The sequence below is a fragment of the Vanacampus margaritifer genome, chromosome 7 (assembly GCF_051991255.1).
Source record: "Vanacampus margaritifer isolate UIUO_Vmar chromosome 7, RoL_Vmar_1.0, whole genome shotgun sequence".
NCBI lineage: Eukaryota > Metazoa > Chordata > Actinopteri > Syngnathiformes > Syngnathidae > Vanacampus > Vanacampus margaritifer.
In genome coordinates, this window is record NC_135438.1 from 6,836,703 (window position 1) to 6,854,681 (window position 17,979).

At 38.7% G+C, this 17,979-nt stretch overlaps 2 protein-coding genes across 2 annotated transcripts in view; both read right to left on the bottom strand.

Moving 5' to 3' along the window:
• dnhd1 (dynein heavy chain domain 1) overlaps positions 1 to 11,760 on the bottom strand; it is a 34,486-nt gene extending 22,726 nt beyond the window's left edge. Inside the window, exons 1-22 of the mRNA XM_077569860.1 lie at positions 11,632 to 11,760; positions 10,610 to 11,009; positions 10,351 to 10,554; positions 9,829 to 10,038; positions 9,421 to 9,543; positions 9,141 to 9,344; positions 8,107 to 8,217; positions 7,489 to 7,645; positions 6,484 to 6,738; positions 5,897 to 6,037; positions 5,710 to 5,818; positions 4,511 to 4,728; positions 4,177 to 4,420; positions 3,817 to 3,974; positions 3,512 to 3,637; positions 3,128 to 3,404; positions 2,896 to 3,020; positions 2,601 to 2,799; positions 2,421 to 2,512; positions 2,170 to 2,353; positions 1,114 to 1,239; positions 43 to 140 (exon numbers count right to left, since the gene is read on the bottom strand). Coding sequence (XP_077425986.1) covers positions 43 to 140; positions 1,114 to 1,239; positions 2,170 to 2,353; positions 2,421 to 2,512; positions 2,601 to 2,799; positions 2,896 to 3,020; positions 3,128 to 3,404; positions 3,512 to 3,637; positions 3,817 to 3,974; positions 4,177 to 4,420; positions 4,511 to 4,728; positions 5,710 to 5,818; positions 5,897 to 6,037; positions 6,484 to 6,738; positions 7,489 to 7,645; positions 8,107 to 8,217; positions 9,141 to 9,344; positions 9,421 to 9,543; positions 9,829 to 10,038; positions 10,351 to 10,554; positions 10,610 to 10,920 — 3,672 coding nt within the window. The 5' untranslated portion in view covers positions 10,921 to 11,009; positions 11,632 to 11,760. The remainder of the gene's footprint in view (positions 1 to 42; positions 141 to 1,113; positions 1,240 to 2,169; positions 2,354 to 2,420; positions 2,513 to 2,600; positions 2,800 to 2,895; positions 3,021 to 3,127; positions 3,405 to 3,511; positions 3,638 to 3,816; positions 3,975 to 4,176; positions 4,421 to 4,510; positions 4,729 to 5,709; positions 5,819 to 5,896; positions 6,038 to 6,483; positions 6,739 to 7,488; positions 7,646 to 8,106; positions 8,218 to 9,140; positions 9,345 to 9,420; positions 9,544 to 9,828; positions 10,039 to 10,350; positions 10,555 to 10,609; positions 11,010 to 11,631) is intronic.
• The window catches only part of fam20cl (family with sequence similarity 20 member C, like), a 43,435-nt gene extending 25,456 nt beyond the window's left edge, over positions 1 to 17,979 (bottom strand). The window contains exons 1-8 of the mRNA XM_077569862.1: positions 17,740 to 17,979; positions 17,176 to 17,628; positions 15,165 to 15,340; positions 14,379 to 14,457; positions 13,981 to 14,073; positions 13,165 to 13,280; positions 12,856 to 13,036; positions 12,668 to 12,777 (exon numbers count right to left, since the gene is read on the bottom strand). Of these exons, the coding sequence (XP_077425988.1) occupies positions 12,668 to 12,777; positions 12,856 to 13,036; positions 13,165 to 13,280; positions 13,981 to 14,073; positions 14,379 to 14,457; positions 15,165 to 15,340; positions 17,176 to 17,624 (1,204 nt within the window). The 5' untranslated portion in view covers positions 17,625 to 17,628; positions 17,740 to 17,979. The remainder of the gene's footprint in view (positions 1 to 12,667; positions 12,778 to 12,855; positions 13,037 to 13,164; positions 13,281 to 13,980; positions 14,074 to 14,378; positions 14,458 to 15,164; positions 15,341 to 17,175; positions 17,629 to 17,739) is intronic.

Consider the following 17,979-nt stretch of genomic DNA (forward strand, 5'->3'; position numbering starts at 1 on the left):
GATATTTGGGTTCAGAAAAAGCAAAATCCTGCTTGCACATACCAAATCCCATCTTTGAACACCCAAGGTTCTTTCTTGAAATATGTTGGTCAGGAAGATCCATTTTTGCTGATAGATTTCAAACAAATGCAACAATTTGTCTATATGGACAGAATGGAAATCATTTTTAAAATGTTCACTCTTAGAGGGGAAGTCAACTACCCCAAAAATTATTGACAATATGTTCTATGCAGCTCCACTAGTCTAAATTCGGCATTCTTGTTAATATTGCATTAGTGGATTATGAGTTAAGCAGCAAAATCCAGCAGTTTTTTATCAATATCAGAAGGCGGCCATTTTGCCACTTGCTGTCGAGTGAACATGACATCACAGTTGCTCAGGTAACAACCAATCACAGCTCAGCTTCAGAAAACAGGTGAGCTGTGATTGGTCGTTGTCTGAGCCCTAAGCAACTGTGATGTTATCTAACCTCGCCAGCCAGATTGATTATTGTGATTCAATCGAGGGAGTTCTTCACATTATCAATCTGGTACTTCACTGAGACAGACCCGTTCGGGAAAGGCGGGACTTGCTATACAACACTTAGAGGTGGACGATGCACGAAACGCCTTCTCGCTGTTCAAATTCAACAAGGAAATGGTGAGTAATTCTGTGAGAACGTAATTAATTGCAGCTTCCATTCGTCTGTTAGGTTTGTTTGTTTCCCCCCCGCCATCGGCGCTTATTGGTTTCGTCCTGCCTAAACAACGCCTGATGGTCCGACCTAAAAAAAGTTGGCTGCAAACGTAATCAGCGGGAACGGTACAAAATGTATTTTCCGGAGTTTGTGAACTCACAAATACCGCAAGAATTCATATTGTTGGCAAGGTTAGATGTTATCTTCAGCCGAGAGCAAGTGCCAAAATGGCTGCTCCCTGTGATGTATAAAAATGGCGGGATTTTGCTTCATAACACATATTCCATAAATGTAATATTAATCAGAATGTCATGTTTAGATTACTGAGGTCACATATAACAAATTATTGTCAAGAAATGTTTAAAGTTGACTTCCCCTTTAAAGGTCAAAACAATTTGTTGTTAGTTAGAACTGTAGTTACAGAGTAACATGTTTACCAAGCTCTTGTAGTAAGTGCATCCATTCTTCGACTTGTAGCCTGAAGTCGTCACTGTGCCGTGACCTATGCATGTTTGTCATAGTCATCAAATCCTTTTCTATCTCAGAGAAGAGATATTCTAGGCCTAATTGTAGAAATGGAAAATAAAAGATCAAAATCAACACATAAAATAAACCTGTGTTGAGGATTACTTTACATGCTACATTATTAAATTAATAGTCTTACCCATACATGTCAACCCTAATTTGGTCCCACCTGTATTACAAACCCATAAAATCCTTATTTTCCCATAAAAATCCTTATGTCAGTTTTATCAATATTAAAGCTGTTTCATGCAATAACATTAATCTTACCTTACTTTCTTTCTTATATGAAGACATTGACAGTATCTTGTTCCAAATGACATTTTATTGCACAAAGAAAAAACAGATTTCTAAATATCACAGTGACTGCCATCTGGCATCATAAGGTGAATCAATTTTAATCAAAATTTTATCATGGACGGTTGACTTTTTTGTTGCTTCACATTTCTCTCGTGCAACTTTGATTTCAAATGTTCTTTGACATCGTAAATGCCAGATGCCGCAACCTTAATGTCCCGTGAACAAAGCGAACATGATGCATACTCTTCTCCAAGTTTTGACGGACCAATTACCTTAAATAAATCCGTCCATTCCGAACGAAAACGTCCGGTGTATCTTGTTTTTTTGGCCGGCCTGTCCCCCATTTTCTCAACCACTGCGAACGACTCGCAATTTTCGCGCTAACACAAATTTCTTAACTGCGCATGTCAGGAAACTGTTAGAAGTCTCGCGCGATAGACGAGATTTTGTGACCGGTTGTTGTTTAAATCGAGTTTATGCACACGTGTAGCACGTAGCCGACAGTAAATACTAAATAAATTTAAAAAGGGTAAGCAATATATACTAATATTATTATTTTCATGAAAACAGTTAAATCCGTATTCATTTCCAAATACGCCCGTATGCTTTTGCAACACTTAAAAATCCGTAAGAAATACGGACAAACCTTATGGGTTGACATGTAGGCTTACCAATGATAATTATGGCATCACATGAGGCACCAGAAGTGGAATCCTTTGTTAATACTTGCGGTTCAGCAAGATGGCAACAAGGACCTGTACAGTTATGCAGCTGGAAAATACGGTTCGTCCACGCATGTTGAATTGTTCGAAATTGCTGTTCCATGGAATTCTCTTTTTGCGCATCGATACAAATCTGAAACAAAGTATTGACTTTCTGTGAGTTTATTTCTGCACTGTATCTTCAACAACAATTTTCCCACCTTGTTGATGAGTTCCTGGTGATGTTCAAAAGGCTGATAAATAAGGTGTGCAAGAGTTGCATTCTTATCAGAGGCATTCCATAACCCAATGCCTGTCACATGGAATATATGCGTTTTTAAATTTTTACATACAGCGCATTTTGTGTAACAGCGTATCAACAATGCAATTCAGGGACTGACCTTTGAAAAAAGCGCTACGGTGCTTCGGTTTGATCGTCATGCTCCGAAACCTGGCCAAGATTTGAAGACGACAGCTTAAATCATCAATGGTTTCTGAAGTATCCTGAAGCACTGCGTCACCAGCAGGTATGACGTTTGATAGGTTTGCAACTTGCTGCTGCCAGTCGCTGATTTGCTCTCGAGCTTGGGACAATGCAAGCTACCAGAAGGATAATACAAATTATAGGAATATGAACTCAACCAGCCAGGCTCAATTACAACTCCTACAGAAAAAGGGTTGGTTTAAAAAGTTTACCTCTGTGAACAGGAACTTTTTCCATTCCTGTAAACATCGTCTGCAAAGAGCTGTGAGCTCCCAAAGTTCCTTACGGGCAGTGAGTTTAGGAAAGTCAGTCAAATCAGTCAAGTCCACTGGATTTTCTAATGAGAAATGACATCACTTTTAGCCTGTACTATAATTAGCTGCATTTTACGCATATATCTTTAGAATTTTAGGCAAGTAGAATGAAAATTCCCTTTTTTCTGACCTACGAATATTTCACCGGTCCTGGACAGCTGTTCCAGGTTGGACGTGGCAGTCTCCACACGTAGACGCGTGTAATTCAGTTCCGAGGCCAACTGCTCAGCGTCTTGTCTTGGATCGAGAAATTGCCCAGAGGTAGCATTTGAGACTATACTTCTTAAGTCGGAAGCCATCCATGGGAACATTGTGTACAGCGCTGTAGCAACTGTGGGAAGACGGGAACGCAAGGTGCCATCTGCTTGCTTCAAGTGGGAATAAAAGCAATCCCACATGTCCAACGTCTGAATGTAAGATGGAAAACATTATGAACAACAAAGCCCACAGTGTGTGCACAACTTAGATGAGAAACATTTTAAAAAAATGTGTTGTCTATTTATTTATTTTTTACCTTTTTCTCCAAACTCAGCTCCTGAATGGTCATGTTTCTATAATAAACACAAATACTGTACTGGAGGGTTTGATTGTACTCCAACCGTTCCTGCATTTCCACCAACATGTTTATAGACTTCCACACCTGAGAATACATTTGACGATTAAATACCTCTCGTGTTTCAATAAAACATTAGAAATTCAATCGAACAATGTTTTAATTTATTTGGGTGATCCCGACAGGAATTCATTGCTATCCTACCAGGAACGAAAGGTGAGGCGGGTATAAAAGAAAGAAAGAAAAAAAACAGATTGTGTCCATACCACGTCGACATATTTTGGCAAGTCATGCAAGTCTTTGGGTTGGATCCTGAGAGCAGCAAGAGCTTCCTCCAAATCATGCAAAAAGCTCTCTGAGTGTAGTTTCATTTGCTTCACTAACTCTTCCTGTACTTCATTTTCAATCAAACTCAACTGCTGCCCTAGAATACAGAGTGAAAAACAGAATAAAAACACAAGTTGGAACCTTTCCTCAAATATACATACCACTTAACTTATTGTTACCAATCAACATCAATTAAAAAAATAATGATGAAATAAATCCAAATGATCCTTTCGGCACATGTACTACATTTGGACCAAATATGTATGTTAATGGAAATTAATTTCTGTCATTTAGCATACCTAGATACTCCTTCATGTGACTACAGTGGATAATGAAGAGCTGGTTGGTGGTAGAGATGCAAGATGGAGCGGCTTGGACTTGTTCATTCCATCGGCGCAGCATCTTAATTAGTTCCTGATACAGTAAAGCAGGTTGATCCTCCAAGTTTTCCAAAAAGGCTGAACTCCATTGGCCGATGAACACATGGACACCCAGCAACCATATATAAGGTCTTAACAGCTGTTGGATCTCAGACTCTGCTGCCTGTCCAGACAGTAGAAACAAAAAAAATGAAATATATTGTATGTTGATATTAGAGATAGAGGCCGTATTTTCTTGGAATAAAGTGCTTGCCTGCATCAGCTCAGACTGTTCTTTGTTGATATGTATTGCCACATCATTGATGGTAATATACCACACAAGCTGCTCTATGGATAGAGGATAGTACGAGCCAGGCATTCTGTGGCCCTGCGCAGTCATCATCAACTTCCACTGGGGGCGCTGTTCTCTGATCCATTCACAACAGCTATAATGTGTGAGACCAGGCATTCCATCATTGTCCTTTATCTCACCTATAAACAAGAGATATACGGTAATAGGAAACTGAAGAAATTTAGATATTCCAAGCATTTGTGCATAGTGTTAACTCATTCACTGCCATTGACGGCTATAGACGTAAAAAATTCATTTGAACTGTTTCTATTAGTTTAACATTTTTTCCCACTTTTGTTAACAAGAGTATGAAAACCTTTTTTTTTTTTTGAAATACAGATAGAAATGTGTGATTAATCGTGAGTTAACTATTGAAGTCATGCGATTAATTACAATTAAAAATTGTAATCGCCTGACGCGACTTAAAGATTATTTCAAAAATCGGGGTGTCAGGCGATTATTATTTTTCGTAATTAATCTGACTTCACTAGTTAACTCACAATTAATCACAACTTTTATATCTGTTCTAAATGTACAATAAAAAATATATAGGTTTTCATACTCTTGTTAACAAAAGTAGAATTCTTTTCAAACTAATAGAAATAGTTCAAATGAATTTTTAACTTTTGTCTATAGCCGTCAATGGCAGTGAATGAGTTAATGAAAGTGAAAATTTTAAGAAGAGAAGTTGTCACAAGTGGGCCCACTCAGTTACCTTTACTCTTTTTCATTTGATTGTTTTATATTTATGGTTATAAGTGTTTTCCCCATATAAACATGTACTTTTACTACCGTTTTTGTGTACTGTAGTTGAGTAATAGACTATGGCGTAACTAATGACTTCTGTACAAACTCGAGTTATTTTGCCAATTTCAATAGGTCTGAAATTGCATAGGTCTCTCTGTTTATGTTATTGATTTATATTTTTTATTCTGTTTGTTTTTAATGACCGTATGTTCAAAATAAACTTCAAACTTCAAAGATGATTACTTATTAACTAAAAATAATGTATCTTTGGTCGTCTATCTCCAGCAACAGAAGTGAAAAGCAGAACAATTATGTACAATAAAATAACCATTTTTTTCTCAGCATCTTCTGTAAGTTGTAATTTAAAAAGATACCTTTAGAGTTAATGACGTCAGGATATGGAGCACAGGTGAGGTCAGATGTTACCTCCTGACAATCAAGGCCGCTGCTGACCTCCAGGAAAAAGCCACAGGTGTCACACATCTACCAGGGAAAAGTCACCAAGATTATTAAAAACTTGCAGTTAAAAAAGCGTTACATTTTTGGAAACATAAATGACACCTGGCTTATGGAGTCGCCGGCAGTCAGGAGCGCCTGAGTGAGTGTTTCTTGGAAGAGATGTACAGGTGGGTCGAGAGTCAACTGACCAGCACCAAGACATAACTCAGTTTGGAAGAGGCAGCTATCGTGAGAATTCTCTCTCTGACAAAGACAAAAACATTCAGGCAACATATTGACTTTAGGACTGTGACTCCCATTCACTGTAAGGAATCAATCAGGTGTGCCACGAAAATGTATTCAATTGTAATTGGTCCGAATGGCTTATTTATTTGTGTAGCCCCGCCTACTGCCCGAAGGTGGCCGGATAGGCTCCAGCACCCCCGCGACCCTTGTGAGGATTAAGCGGTTAAAAAAAAAGGATGGATGGATGGATGGCTTTATTTAGCAAAGGTGAATCATTCGCCTAAGTAAATTGAGATAAGATCATCCTTATTTAAGTGAATATTCTTTTTGTCACATTTTTGTATGATGGTATGCCATGAGATTTTTTGAATGTAAAATACTTTACGTGAATTGGCTCAATAATAGGTTGAGAAAGCCTGGTTTTAGAAGCAAATAATTTAGGGAAAAAACAGCCTCTTGTGTACCTTCAGAACGTTGCTGAGGAACAACGTGACATTTTGCTTGATGATGGTGACGAGACTCTGCATGATGACATGATTAACGAGTGTGGCAAAATTGCCCAGCTTCTGCAGGACGCTCTCAGCACGCGCAAGGTCCTTCTGCAGCTCGTTGAGGTGGGCCTGGTGCAGGTGCATGGGCTTGCAACAATGATGTGGCATCTGCGCATAGCGGAGGTGCTCCTGAAGTTCTTTGAGGACCTTGTAACTCTCCTCTTTGGCCTGGAAGGAACATTTAGGATTATTTTTTTCCAACACAATTTCCACAAATTTAGGAGTAACTTTTAAGCGACACTGTTTACATAATAAATAAATAAATAAATAAACTACCGCCTGGAAGGAACATTTAGGATTATTTTTTTCCAACACAATTTCCACAAACTTAGGAGTAACTTTTTTTTTTTTCTTCCTGTAGAAGGAAAAAAAAAAAAAAAAGGAGTAACTTTTAAGCGACACTGTTTACACAATAAATAAATAAATAAATAAATAAATAAATAAATAAATAAATAAACTACCGCCTGGAAGGAACATTTAGGATAATTTTTTTCCAACACAATTTCCACAAATTTAGGAGTAACTTTTAAGCGACACTGTTTACATAATAAATAAATAAATAAATAAATAAACTACCGCCTGGAAGGAATATTTAGGATAATTTTTTTCCAGCACAATTTCCACAAATTTAGGAGTAACTTTTAAGCGACACTGTTTACATAATAAATAAATAAATAAATAAATAAATAAATAAACAAACTACCGCCTGGAAGGAACATTTAGGATAATTTTTTTCCAACACAATTTCCACAAATTTAGGAGTAACTTTTAAGCGTCACTGTTTACATAAATAAATAAATAAATAAACTACCGCCTGGAAGGAAAATTTAGGATAAATTTTTTCCAACACAATTTCCACAAATTTAGGAGTAACTTTTAAGCGACACTGTTTACATAATAAATAAATAAATAAACTACCTTATTAAAGATGCCGGTGCGAAATTGGGATAGCTGCCTTAGACTGTTCAGAACGCTTTCCATACAGCTTGCCAGAATATTTTGAAATTCCAACAATGTGTATGTTTTGGACTCATCCAGAGGTAGCAAGTGTATCATTTTCAGCTCTTCTATCCTTCTGTAAAAAAAAGTACATTCTTAGTCGCAGTAGCAGTACAGGTAGTTCATGTGATTTCAAGTTGCAAATTGCACCACCTGTGGCGACATCACAAAACACAAAGAAAAACGCTTGCAGGGTTCATCCAACTTGAGATGCTCACTTAACTGAAGACTTGTGAGCAGGGCTGAGGAATCCAGGTCCAGAGAGAACAAAACCTTAACCAGTTTGATTTCAGCCACAGGTGCTTCTTACTCAACAGGTGCTTGTACGAGCTTGTTTACCTGCCAGTTAAATAGAAGCACCTTATAAAGCCAATGTGTGGCCGGGTTTTTACTTTGTGGACCTGGATTCCACAACCCTGCTCATGAGATTTGCTGACGTCTCACAATATGTCACATGATAATGATTTTAGTTGTTCTTACTCTTGAGGCAAAATTTTCAACTTCAAGCGACCTGAAAAAAAAAACACTGAGACTGACCTGGATAAAAGAAGGAGGCCATTTCTGTACTGGGCAATGTTTGTTAGCAGGAGAGCTTGCACTTCCTCAAACCTTCGCTTGTGAACAGTCTCACGCACATTTCTATACCACCTAGTTAGTACAAAAGACAAAAAAGAGGGGTGGACATTTGTATACAATACATACACAATATAAATATTTATGCATAATACGCATCATAGTCAGCTGCACCTACAAAAAAGGAAAGTCAATAATATGTTCTATGTAGCCCCACTAGTCTAAATATGTTATTCTGTTTAATATTGCATTAGTGGAATATGAGTTAAGTAGCAAAATCCATCTCAGGGGGCGGCCATTTTGCCACTTGCTGTCGACTGAAGATGACATCAATGTTGCTCAGGTCTCAGGTAACAACCAATCACAGCTCAGCTTCAGAAAACAGGTGAGGTGTGATTGGTTGTTGCCTGAGCCCTGAGCAACTGTGATGTCATCTTCAGTCGACAGCAAGTGGCAAAATGGCCGCCCCCTGAAATGAATAAAAACGGCTGGATTTTGCTTCATAACTTATATTCCACAAATGTAATATTAATCGAATGTCATGTTTAGACTAGTGAGGTCACACATAACATATTATTGTCAAGAAATGTTTAAGGTTGAATTCCACTTTAACTCATTTGCTCCCAAAAACTTAGAAACATGTTCTATTTTAAATATTGCCAAGGTCCCCAAAACGTATTTATACGTTTTTTAATGTATTTTTTTTTTATGCTAGAGCATACAGAAGGCATTGATGCAGCCTAAACAGATTTGTGAATAATGATGAAACTTAGCTATATTCTAATGCTAATTGCTGCAAAATGGAAACAGATAGAAATATACTTTTTTTTTTCTCCCTGATGAGAGAAGAGACTAATGTTTCTTTTGGTAGATTCCATGTTTTTATAGCAATAGAACACAATATTCTGTGGGCCGAGCGAAGGGGGTTGCTTCAGTGAAAATGGCTCGGAGTGAATCGGAGTCTTATGTTGTTATTTTCTGTAAATCTATGTACTTACAGAGCGACAGCATTTCGCATAATGAAACCCCTAAAAAAGGGCACCGCCCTCAAAGCTGTCCACAGCACCGACTCCCTGTGCCACTCTTTCAAAGTGACCACTCCTCCGTAACCCCTCTGTGTGACGTGCAGAACTGTATTGGGGGTGAAGACGTAGTGCTCGGAACCAGCCTCACTGACCGGGACAACTTCCAGATCATAGGGTCTTGAGTGCAAGAGACAACAAACACACATTTAATGCTATATGTTCGACCAGTTGGTTTAGCAAAGCCGAGCTGTACCTGAACAAGTCACCCTCTTGTTCCTTCAAGTAAAACACCTTTAGTTCTCCCACGTCACTTTGCTTGAGGAACAACTGGACTATCTCCATGCCAGTGATGGGAACCTTTTCCACAAGAGTCTCCCTGAAAAATATAACAAAGTATTGAACTTTATAAAAAAAAAAAAATAAGAGTAATAAAATAATACAACAGAATGTAAACAATTAAATGATGATTTAATGCTGTCATCCAATTCAATGTGCTGCTCCATCTGGAGATGTGGCTAATTTCAACTAGACATAAAGTAGGATGTGTAATGTATACTATTGTTTTTGTTAGCATTATTTTATTGTAAAAAAAAATGCTAATATGTTTCTTTCAAGAAACATAAAGAGACAAACTGCGGTCTAAATCATACGCGTTGTGTACCTTTGCGCTGCAGCTTCATCAGTCGCGGGGACAGGGATGTCAGCGGATGATATCAAGGTCTTCTGTCTTGGTTTTTCTGTCCATTTTATCGGTGTGCCGGATTTCTGTGATCCTGGAAGACAGGGGCTTCCAGGAGAAACACTCGGACCAATGGTGGGAAGATTGAACAAGTCCTTTTTTGTGACCCTAGATGCGTCTTTCGCTGTAAAACTGAAACAACAATGGAGTACAGTATTATGAAATTATTACATAAGGAATGTTTCCCAACTTTTATTGAGCCAAAGCCAAACAAATTTCACAAAAAGTAGACTGAAATGATCTCATCTCAATTTGCCATATTCACACCTAATTGCACCAGCGTTTTAATTATTCTGCCTTTCAAGATACATCACTCGCGTAGACTGATGAACAAAGATACACTAATTGCCGGACAAACAAAATCTATTTTACATTTGCATCGTGGGGATTCGCTGGTATTAAGTACTGTATATGAATGCATATTATTTATCATCACACTCATACCTCTGTGCTGCTTCATCAGCAGTCTTAATTGGCATGTCAGTACATGATGCAGAGGCATTGGTTGGAGGGTCTTCTGTCCATTTTGGCTCTGGTAATTGCACTTGAGCCGTGGAACAAGGTCTTTCAGGGGAAACGCCCGGAACAATGGCGGGAAGACTAAATAAATCCCTAATGGTGAGCCTGGGTTCATCTTTATCTGTCAAACTGAATGAAATATTAAAATTATGTGGGAATGTATATTATTCATGTGCTATAATACCTCTTTGCTGCTTCATCAAAATGCTCCGTGTAGGACACCGATGCTCCTGATAGAAATCTTTCTTTCCATTTTGACTCTGTTAGGACTTTTACTGATCCGGCTTGTGCCGCAGGAACAGGAATGACAGAGGAGTCTGTAACAGCAACGATGGCAGAGGGATCAAAAAGGCTCTTGCGTAGCAAGGACGCAGAAGGAGAACACGGCCATAGTGGCGGCAAAGTGGCTGGACTGTTGCCGACCACAGAGGGTTCCTTTTTCTTTGGCTTAGTGTTTTGCTTCCCAAAGTCTGTTGATCGCTTCAGTGGTTCCATGATGGGACTCTTCCCTGTGAAGTGGCAGCGAACATGCTGCGCCAATATCGTCAGCAAAGCTCACCAACTGTGTCTTTACACATTTTCCTCTGCTCTTGTGAAGGAAGGACACAGTGATTAATGAATAGCACAAGTCATATGCTGCATCAATGTAAACATAAACATACCAAAGATTATTAGCAATAATTTTTAGCAAAAGCCAACCACAAAATTCATTTTAGACAGACAATAGTGACACTATCTTGTGTTCAAACACTTCAGCAGATACCTACTCTATACACTTACAATAGATTATTAAAGAAATAACAACAAAATCCAATATTCACTTCTAGCTAATTTTCAGTAACAATGAACTATTTTTACTTTTTAATACAGTATTAAAATGTAATAATGGCCAGTAATGTATTCAGTGTATTCACCAAATAATAGTTGCAAAAATTATGCCTAGTCGCTTTTAATTTACAATTGAATTATTAGGCAGTGATACTCGCACCCAGTGATTTATGAGTACTGTTCATGAGTGGCAAATAAAGCTAACGGTGTGAAATTAATATAAAAAAACTAAATGTCGAGTTACCAAGCGCTAAATTGCATAAAGTAAAGTAAAACTAGCTACAGCTCGTTTGCTAGCTCGGGAAGCTAGCGAACATTCATGACGTCACTACTTTATGAAAATAGTTATTTTTGTATTTAGGAAAAAGCAGAACTTACACTTTGGGGACCTCTTGAATATAACAGCTGTTCTTTGACAATCACGTAGGACGGCGAATTGGACAAATTCGTTGATTCTGTGTTTTATAACGTCATGAAAGTGTTCCGCAGTGTAAGGAGTTGAGACGCTTTCTTTTTACCTGCATAGTGGTTACCACGGCAACACGGACAACTCGACATTCCGGATCTTTTCGCTTAACCTTGAACGCCACCGTGACCTTATCGTGCCGAGTCAACTTTAGCTTTGCCAAGGAATTTTTTTAACTTCACACAAAAAAGGGTGTAATACTTACTGTACACTAACAAGACCATCAGGGAGACAATAAATCAAAGTAAGTCATTATATTAATTCGACAATTCTCGTGAAGGTAGTTATTTCCTCTTTAAAATACTCACCGTTGGTGGAAAAGCTAATGGTCGATTTTGACAAATTCCTACGTAAAGCTTTAACATTGTGGTTTCGTCGTTTTTTTCAAAATGTGTTTTGTTTTGTGGTTGTTTGTTTGTTTCCCAAATAGTCTTCCAAATATGTTCTCACATTAAAGCCAGATCTAGAAATATGGTCGTAAACAAAACCACATTCGACTAGTTAATTTTCTGTGATGCAGATTCACCACATTTTATAATTTCTGGACCATGAATATAAAAAGTCTACACACCCTTGTATAAATGCCAGGTTTTTGATACTAAAAAAAAAAATATATAAATATAAATTATTTAAAAACATGTTCCATGCCATGACCCAACTTGTTCAATTAAATGAAAATCTTTTTGAAAAGGGAATTAAAATAAATATGTGAAATAATGTGTGCAATTGTGCACACCCTCTTACGTGAGTAGCTGTGTTCAGAATTAACGAATCACATTTAAATATTGTTAAATGAGTTCAGTATTAAAGTGCCTCTGATTACCCACACATACAAGTAAATCAGATGTTGTAGTAGGCTTTCATTGCCTTATTTTTTTTCTAAATCTCCCAAACACGTGGAAAATATAGGAAAAAAATGTGTTCTACTTTTACTACTTATGAACCTACTCATCAAAAAGTCCAGTATGACCATGTCAATGAAGTCTACCAGCCTTGTGCCTTTGTCGTAGGGCGCTGTCTTCTTGATGGTTGCACAGTAGTCTGGTTCCGTTTCCCATCTGAAACACACTTGATTTGCGGTGACCTGACACCCCATTTATCACAATCACCCCCTTGTGTACCAACTATCCGCTCACTTTGCCAGCTTGCTGCGGCTGTAAGAGCGTCTCCAAGGCGATCGCCAGCTCCTGCGGTTGGCCAGGGAGAGGTCGGGTAGCATGAGGGCCAGGGAGGCCTCCAGATCCGTAGGCCGGCCGCAGATTGCATGCTCTGTGGTGCAGTAGTAGGAGCACCGGCCGTAGAAGCACACATTGCCCACTAGGGGGAGCCGCAAGAGCATGGAGAAAGGAGGGGAGTGAGAAGTAATGACTGGAAGAACATGCAGAACTGAACTGCCCAATCTTATACATGTGGTGTTTAAAGTGAAAATTGAACACAAGGACTACCGGGGGAGTTAAAAAATGTCCGGGCCAGCCTGCGGTCCGTCGTGATGTTTTTAATCTCTTTTATCACATCCACTCGCCTTCCAACCACTGGAGGTATCCTCCGATAGCCCAAAATCCTGCACAGTAAAGAAACACCAAAGATGAGAAGTGACAGAATGAGCACACCATAAAAGGGCAGAGACACATGATGAAATTACAGTGGATTTTTATGTAACAAGTAAACTCGGCTGCGCACTTGTCGTTTTCTAGAGCAGATACCAAAAACCGGGCCGGACTCGAGCATTTCTCCCCACTTCCAATCAAACTCAGCAAGGGCCAGATTGTTAAATCAAAACTATCCTGACTGATTATCCTGTCATGCGGGTGTGTTAACTCAATCTGCTTCGTCGGGCCAACAATCGTAAATGTGAAACCTGTTCAATATTTACGATCACAAATCCTTATGTGTGCTGTCAACGCCTAGTTGGGTTGAGCGTCTTAGTTAATCATTTTGAAATGATGACGCGTGACCCGAAGCTCACTGTTGCCAGACACATACAAAGAGCAGCATAAATCGTCCGCTACAAGAAAAAATGGCAAGCAGAAGAGTTTGAAACTGCAAAATGGTTGCCAGATAAGCTAATAGTGATGCTAGCCTCTACTATTTCTTCTTCTATTAGTCTTTTTTTTTTCTATTTTAAGTCTGCATGTCCTGTAGCACCATGCTGCCTCCTACATCTGGTTTTAGCGGAGAAGAATTTTAAAAACATTAAATACACACTTGGTGATTTTTGTGTGGGAAATTAGTATGCGTTTTACATGCAAGTGACGTTGTACCTGTCTAGGTGAAAGGCTCCAATTTCTGCATTGTGTCGCTCAAAGTCAGAGAAATAGTAGAGGTTGTAGTTGGTTTCATCATCTCTCTCTTGCCTGCAAGCACAGAAAGGAGACACCGTGCATTTGTCCACTTTCTACCGCTTGCTTGTCAATCATGACTGGGAAACTAAAGGAGCATTGATCACAGATTCCTTCTTATTATCTCCAAGGTTGAACAGAGTCCTAGAATAGCTTGCGTTCCACCTGACAAGTTCTGCTGTCCGCAGTACTTGATTGGAATCGATCTTAGGATGGATCTGTGCAACTGTTGGCTTCCTTGAGCAAGGCATCAAAACCCCAGAGGGGATTCACACGAACTATGAATTTTTGACATCAATATGTTCTCGTCGTCAACTCACTTCATGGGTTTGAACATGGCTTGCCCGTAGTTTGGAAAGGTCATCACCAGCTTCAGCTGTGTACCCCCGGTTTTCTGCACTGGGAAAAAAAACAAAGATCAGAGTGTTGTGACAAGTGTTCCCAAAAATGACAGTTTGTCAAAATGTTGAGTGTGGTTGGAATGGAAACTACAACCTGAGCACAATACACAAACGATTTAGAACATCGGATTATGGAATTGAGTTTATTGTGTCGAAAAATGACTATCTCTATGTGAAAGAGCCACTAGAAACTTTGGTAGATCAGCCACATCAGAGTTGACTTTGTTGGCCATTTTGTTGGCTCAGAGCCATTTTTTCACGTCTACCAATGACTAGCCATTTACTGTACATGCTACAGTAAGTTGTGCATTTTAAAAGTCCAGTTTTTGTCAGACAAACCCACCAATGCATTTTTTCTCTAGACCCATCTAATTGTGCTGTGAAAGTGTGAACCTAATAAATGTAAAGCCCCGTACCATCCTCAGCTGATCCTCCAAGGTTGTTAAAAGCCTCCTTGAAGCTTCTTGATTCTTACAGCATCAAACAGAGGTGAAATCTGCATTTGAAAGTGTCACTCCTAAACTGCGAGTGTCAGCTATTCTCCACAAGCTGTTCTTGTCCTCCAAGGACACCCACCCTTTGACCTCCACTGTTGGCTCTGGCTATTTTTATAACACGCTTCAGATGGATTCCTCATTTGAGACCACCCAGCGCCTTTTAACGGTCATAACATCAAATGGCCACAAATTGCATGTCGTATCATACCTGCGCTAACGATGCGGTGAGTGGCGAGCTGTTGGATCACGGACCCCATGTTGGGGTCCGGGTGGTTGTAGAGCTGCCAGCGGGAAATGGCCAGGTGAAAGCGCAGCCAGGGGGGATGGCTGTCGCTGCTGCTGTTCCAGTGGGCATTGTTGTAACTTTCGTGGCTCGCGCTAACCCTGCAGACACATTCATGGTCATTTGGAGTGCTGCCTCTCAGGTTCGACATGATCTTTTATACATTAACTCTATAGGAGTAATTTCAATGATATAAAGCGTTAAAAAAATTGACTCTGTTTTATTTACTTGCTGTTACATCCTATAGCCTGCAGCCAAACTTAGCCACTGGTGCGAAGACGAAAGCATGACTACACATCAAAGCGAGAAGTTCTGAGATTTGTTTCTATGAGAAAAAAAGATGGCTTTTAAAGCGGAGTCCATTTGAACAGATTATTAAATTAGTATTTTACAGAGGTATTCTATTCAAGGATCAAAGAAGGCTATTATAACGGTCTTTAATGCTAGATATACATTCTATTTGATTTGACATGAACTCATTCACTGCCATTGACGGCTATAGATGTCCAAAATTTATTTGAACTATTTCTATTAGTTTAATATTTTTCCCCACTTTTGTTAACAAGAGTATTAAAACCTAGATTTGTTTTTATTGTATTAGAACAGATAAAAAAAATTGTGATTAATCGAGAGTTAACTAGTGAAGTCATGCGATTAATTTCGATTAAAAATTGGCCCCTAATTTTTAATAATCTTTTCTTTAAAAAAAAAAAATTGATTTTTTTTTTGTTTAAAAGAAAAGTTTGTTAAAAAATTAGGAGCATCAGGCGATTAAAATTTGTAATCATAATTAATCGCATGATGATTAATCACAATTTTTATATCTGTTCTAAATGTACAAAAAAATTATAGGTTTTCATACTCTTGTTAACAAAAATTGGGGCAAAGAAAGTTAATCTAATAGAAATAGTTAAAATGATTTTTTTTTAAAAGTCTATAGCTGTCAATGGCAGTGAATGAGTTAATTCCAAAATTTTACTCAAGTAAATATCTGTTATAAGCTTTGAAGAAATAAGTAGATGCAGACGTAGAAAAATGTGATTAATCGCGATTAATTATGGAAAATGCGCGATTAATTCGTTTTTCAAAAATGTAGTCGCTTGACACAAAAAAACACACACACACACATATTGAATTTGATATCCTCAGATCGAAATCAGACCTCTTTAAAATTGACACCTTCTTAAAATAATCACGCAAGTTATTTTTTCAGATTTTTCAGGAAGCAAAAAAATAACATTTGCCTCATGAAGAAAAAATTTTTTTTTACAAAAAAATGACTTGGGCAATTATTTTAAGAGGGTGACGAAATGTGAATAAAAATCAGGTGTTTCGGATATGTAAATCAAAACTACAGTGACAGCTTAGACAATTAAATATAGGTACAAATATGTCATGTTGGCGCTATATAAATAACTCTTTGACTGCCAGACGTTTTCAGAAAAGGGATGCCGTGGGTGCCAGCCGATTTAAGCATTTTTGACTTATCTTTCAAGGTCCACAGAAAATTATGTGTTTGGACTATGGAAACACACATACTACTAAATGAAAGATTGGACTCTCATCTTTCATCAGAAAAAAAAGTTTGTTTCTACCTTATTCCGTTTTTCAGTAATCAACAATAAAAAATGGTTAATTTCACCTCTGTTTTGAAAAAAACGTATTTTAACGTCTTTGGCAGTCCTCCATAGGATTTTACTAAACGTTATTTAACGTTTTTGGCAGTCAAAGAGATAAAGATGAATTGACTTGACATCAAAAATTTGCCAAACAACTGTCAGGGAAGAGTTAGCCCAGGCCAACTAAACAATATCTAACGTTTAATATTTGTATTGTTTACTTCATGTGCATGTAGAGTTACATTGAAGACTGTACAAGGAAATCGAAAAATTTGATATTTGGAACGGCAATCGGTGTGAATCTTCTGGCTACTGACCACATCTGGGAGCTGCTGTCAGACCTCAGCTTTGGTTTGACTCTCAGCAAGAAATCGTCTTCTTTAATGGCCGATATGGGCGCATTGTAAAGAGGATGGTTAAACAGCGCCTGTAGCTTCGCCAGACTAGACGCCAGCGGCTTAACAATGGGCGCTTTCACCGGTGCAATCTTTCCACTTTGGAATTTCTCTGGAGGTGAAACCTTGGCACCGGGAGAATCTCTTTGTGGTCCGTCAGCTAGTGAGTCGGTCAAAACTGTGATGCCCGTGAAACCGTAGCTTTTGTTTGCCAGGTGCTTCGAAGAGGGCATCCCGGTGGGTGGCGGCGGATCCCAGGGTTGGCGGTATAAGGAAAGGGAGACAAACGCCAGGAGGACATGCAGGATAATGGAAACGAGTACCAAGGACAGACAGATTGTCCTGGAGTGACGGCGCAGTCGCCACATCATCCTCCTGGGAATAGGAAGAAAAGTCACAAGAGGGGGGGACATGTCCAGTAAAGCTCCTACACCAGCTGGAACTCAGAATATTTAAACATCCATTGAGAGAGAAAAAAAAACTTACTTCTTCAATTGAGCTTTCTGCCTCAGTGCTGCAGTTGAAAAGGAAGATTCCGTATCAGCTGCAGGTTATTCTTTACCCATTTGTTTGTACGTTGCCAGACTGGACACAGTGCCAGGTTGAAGTGATCCTAGTACCTCTCAATACACTAGTTTGAACTGTCAGAATTGGCAGAGATTCACTCAGCACTATTTTTATGGCGGATTACAACTTTTTTTCTTTCTTTTTTTTACTGAGTTTTGG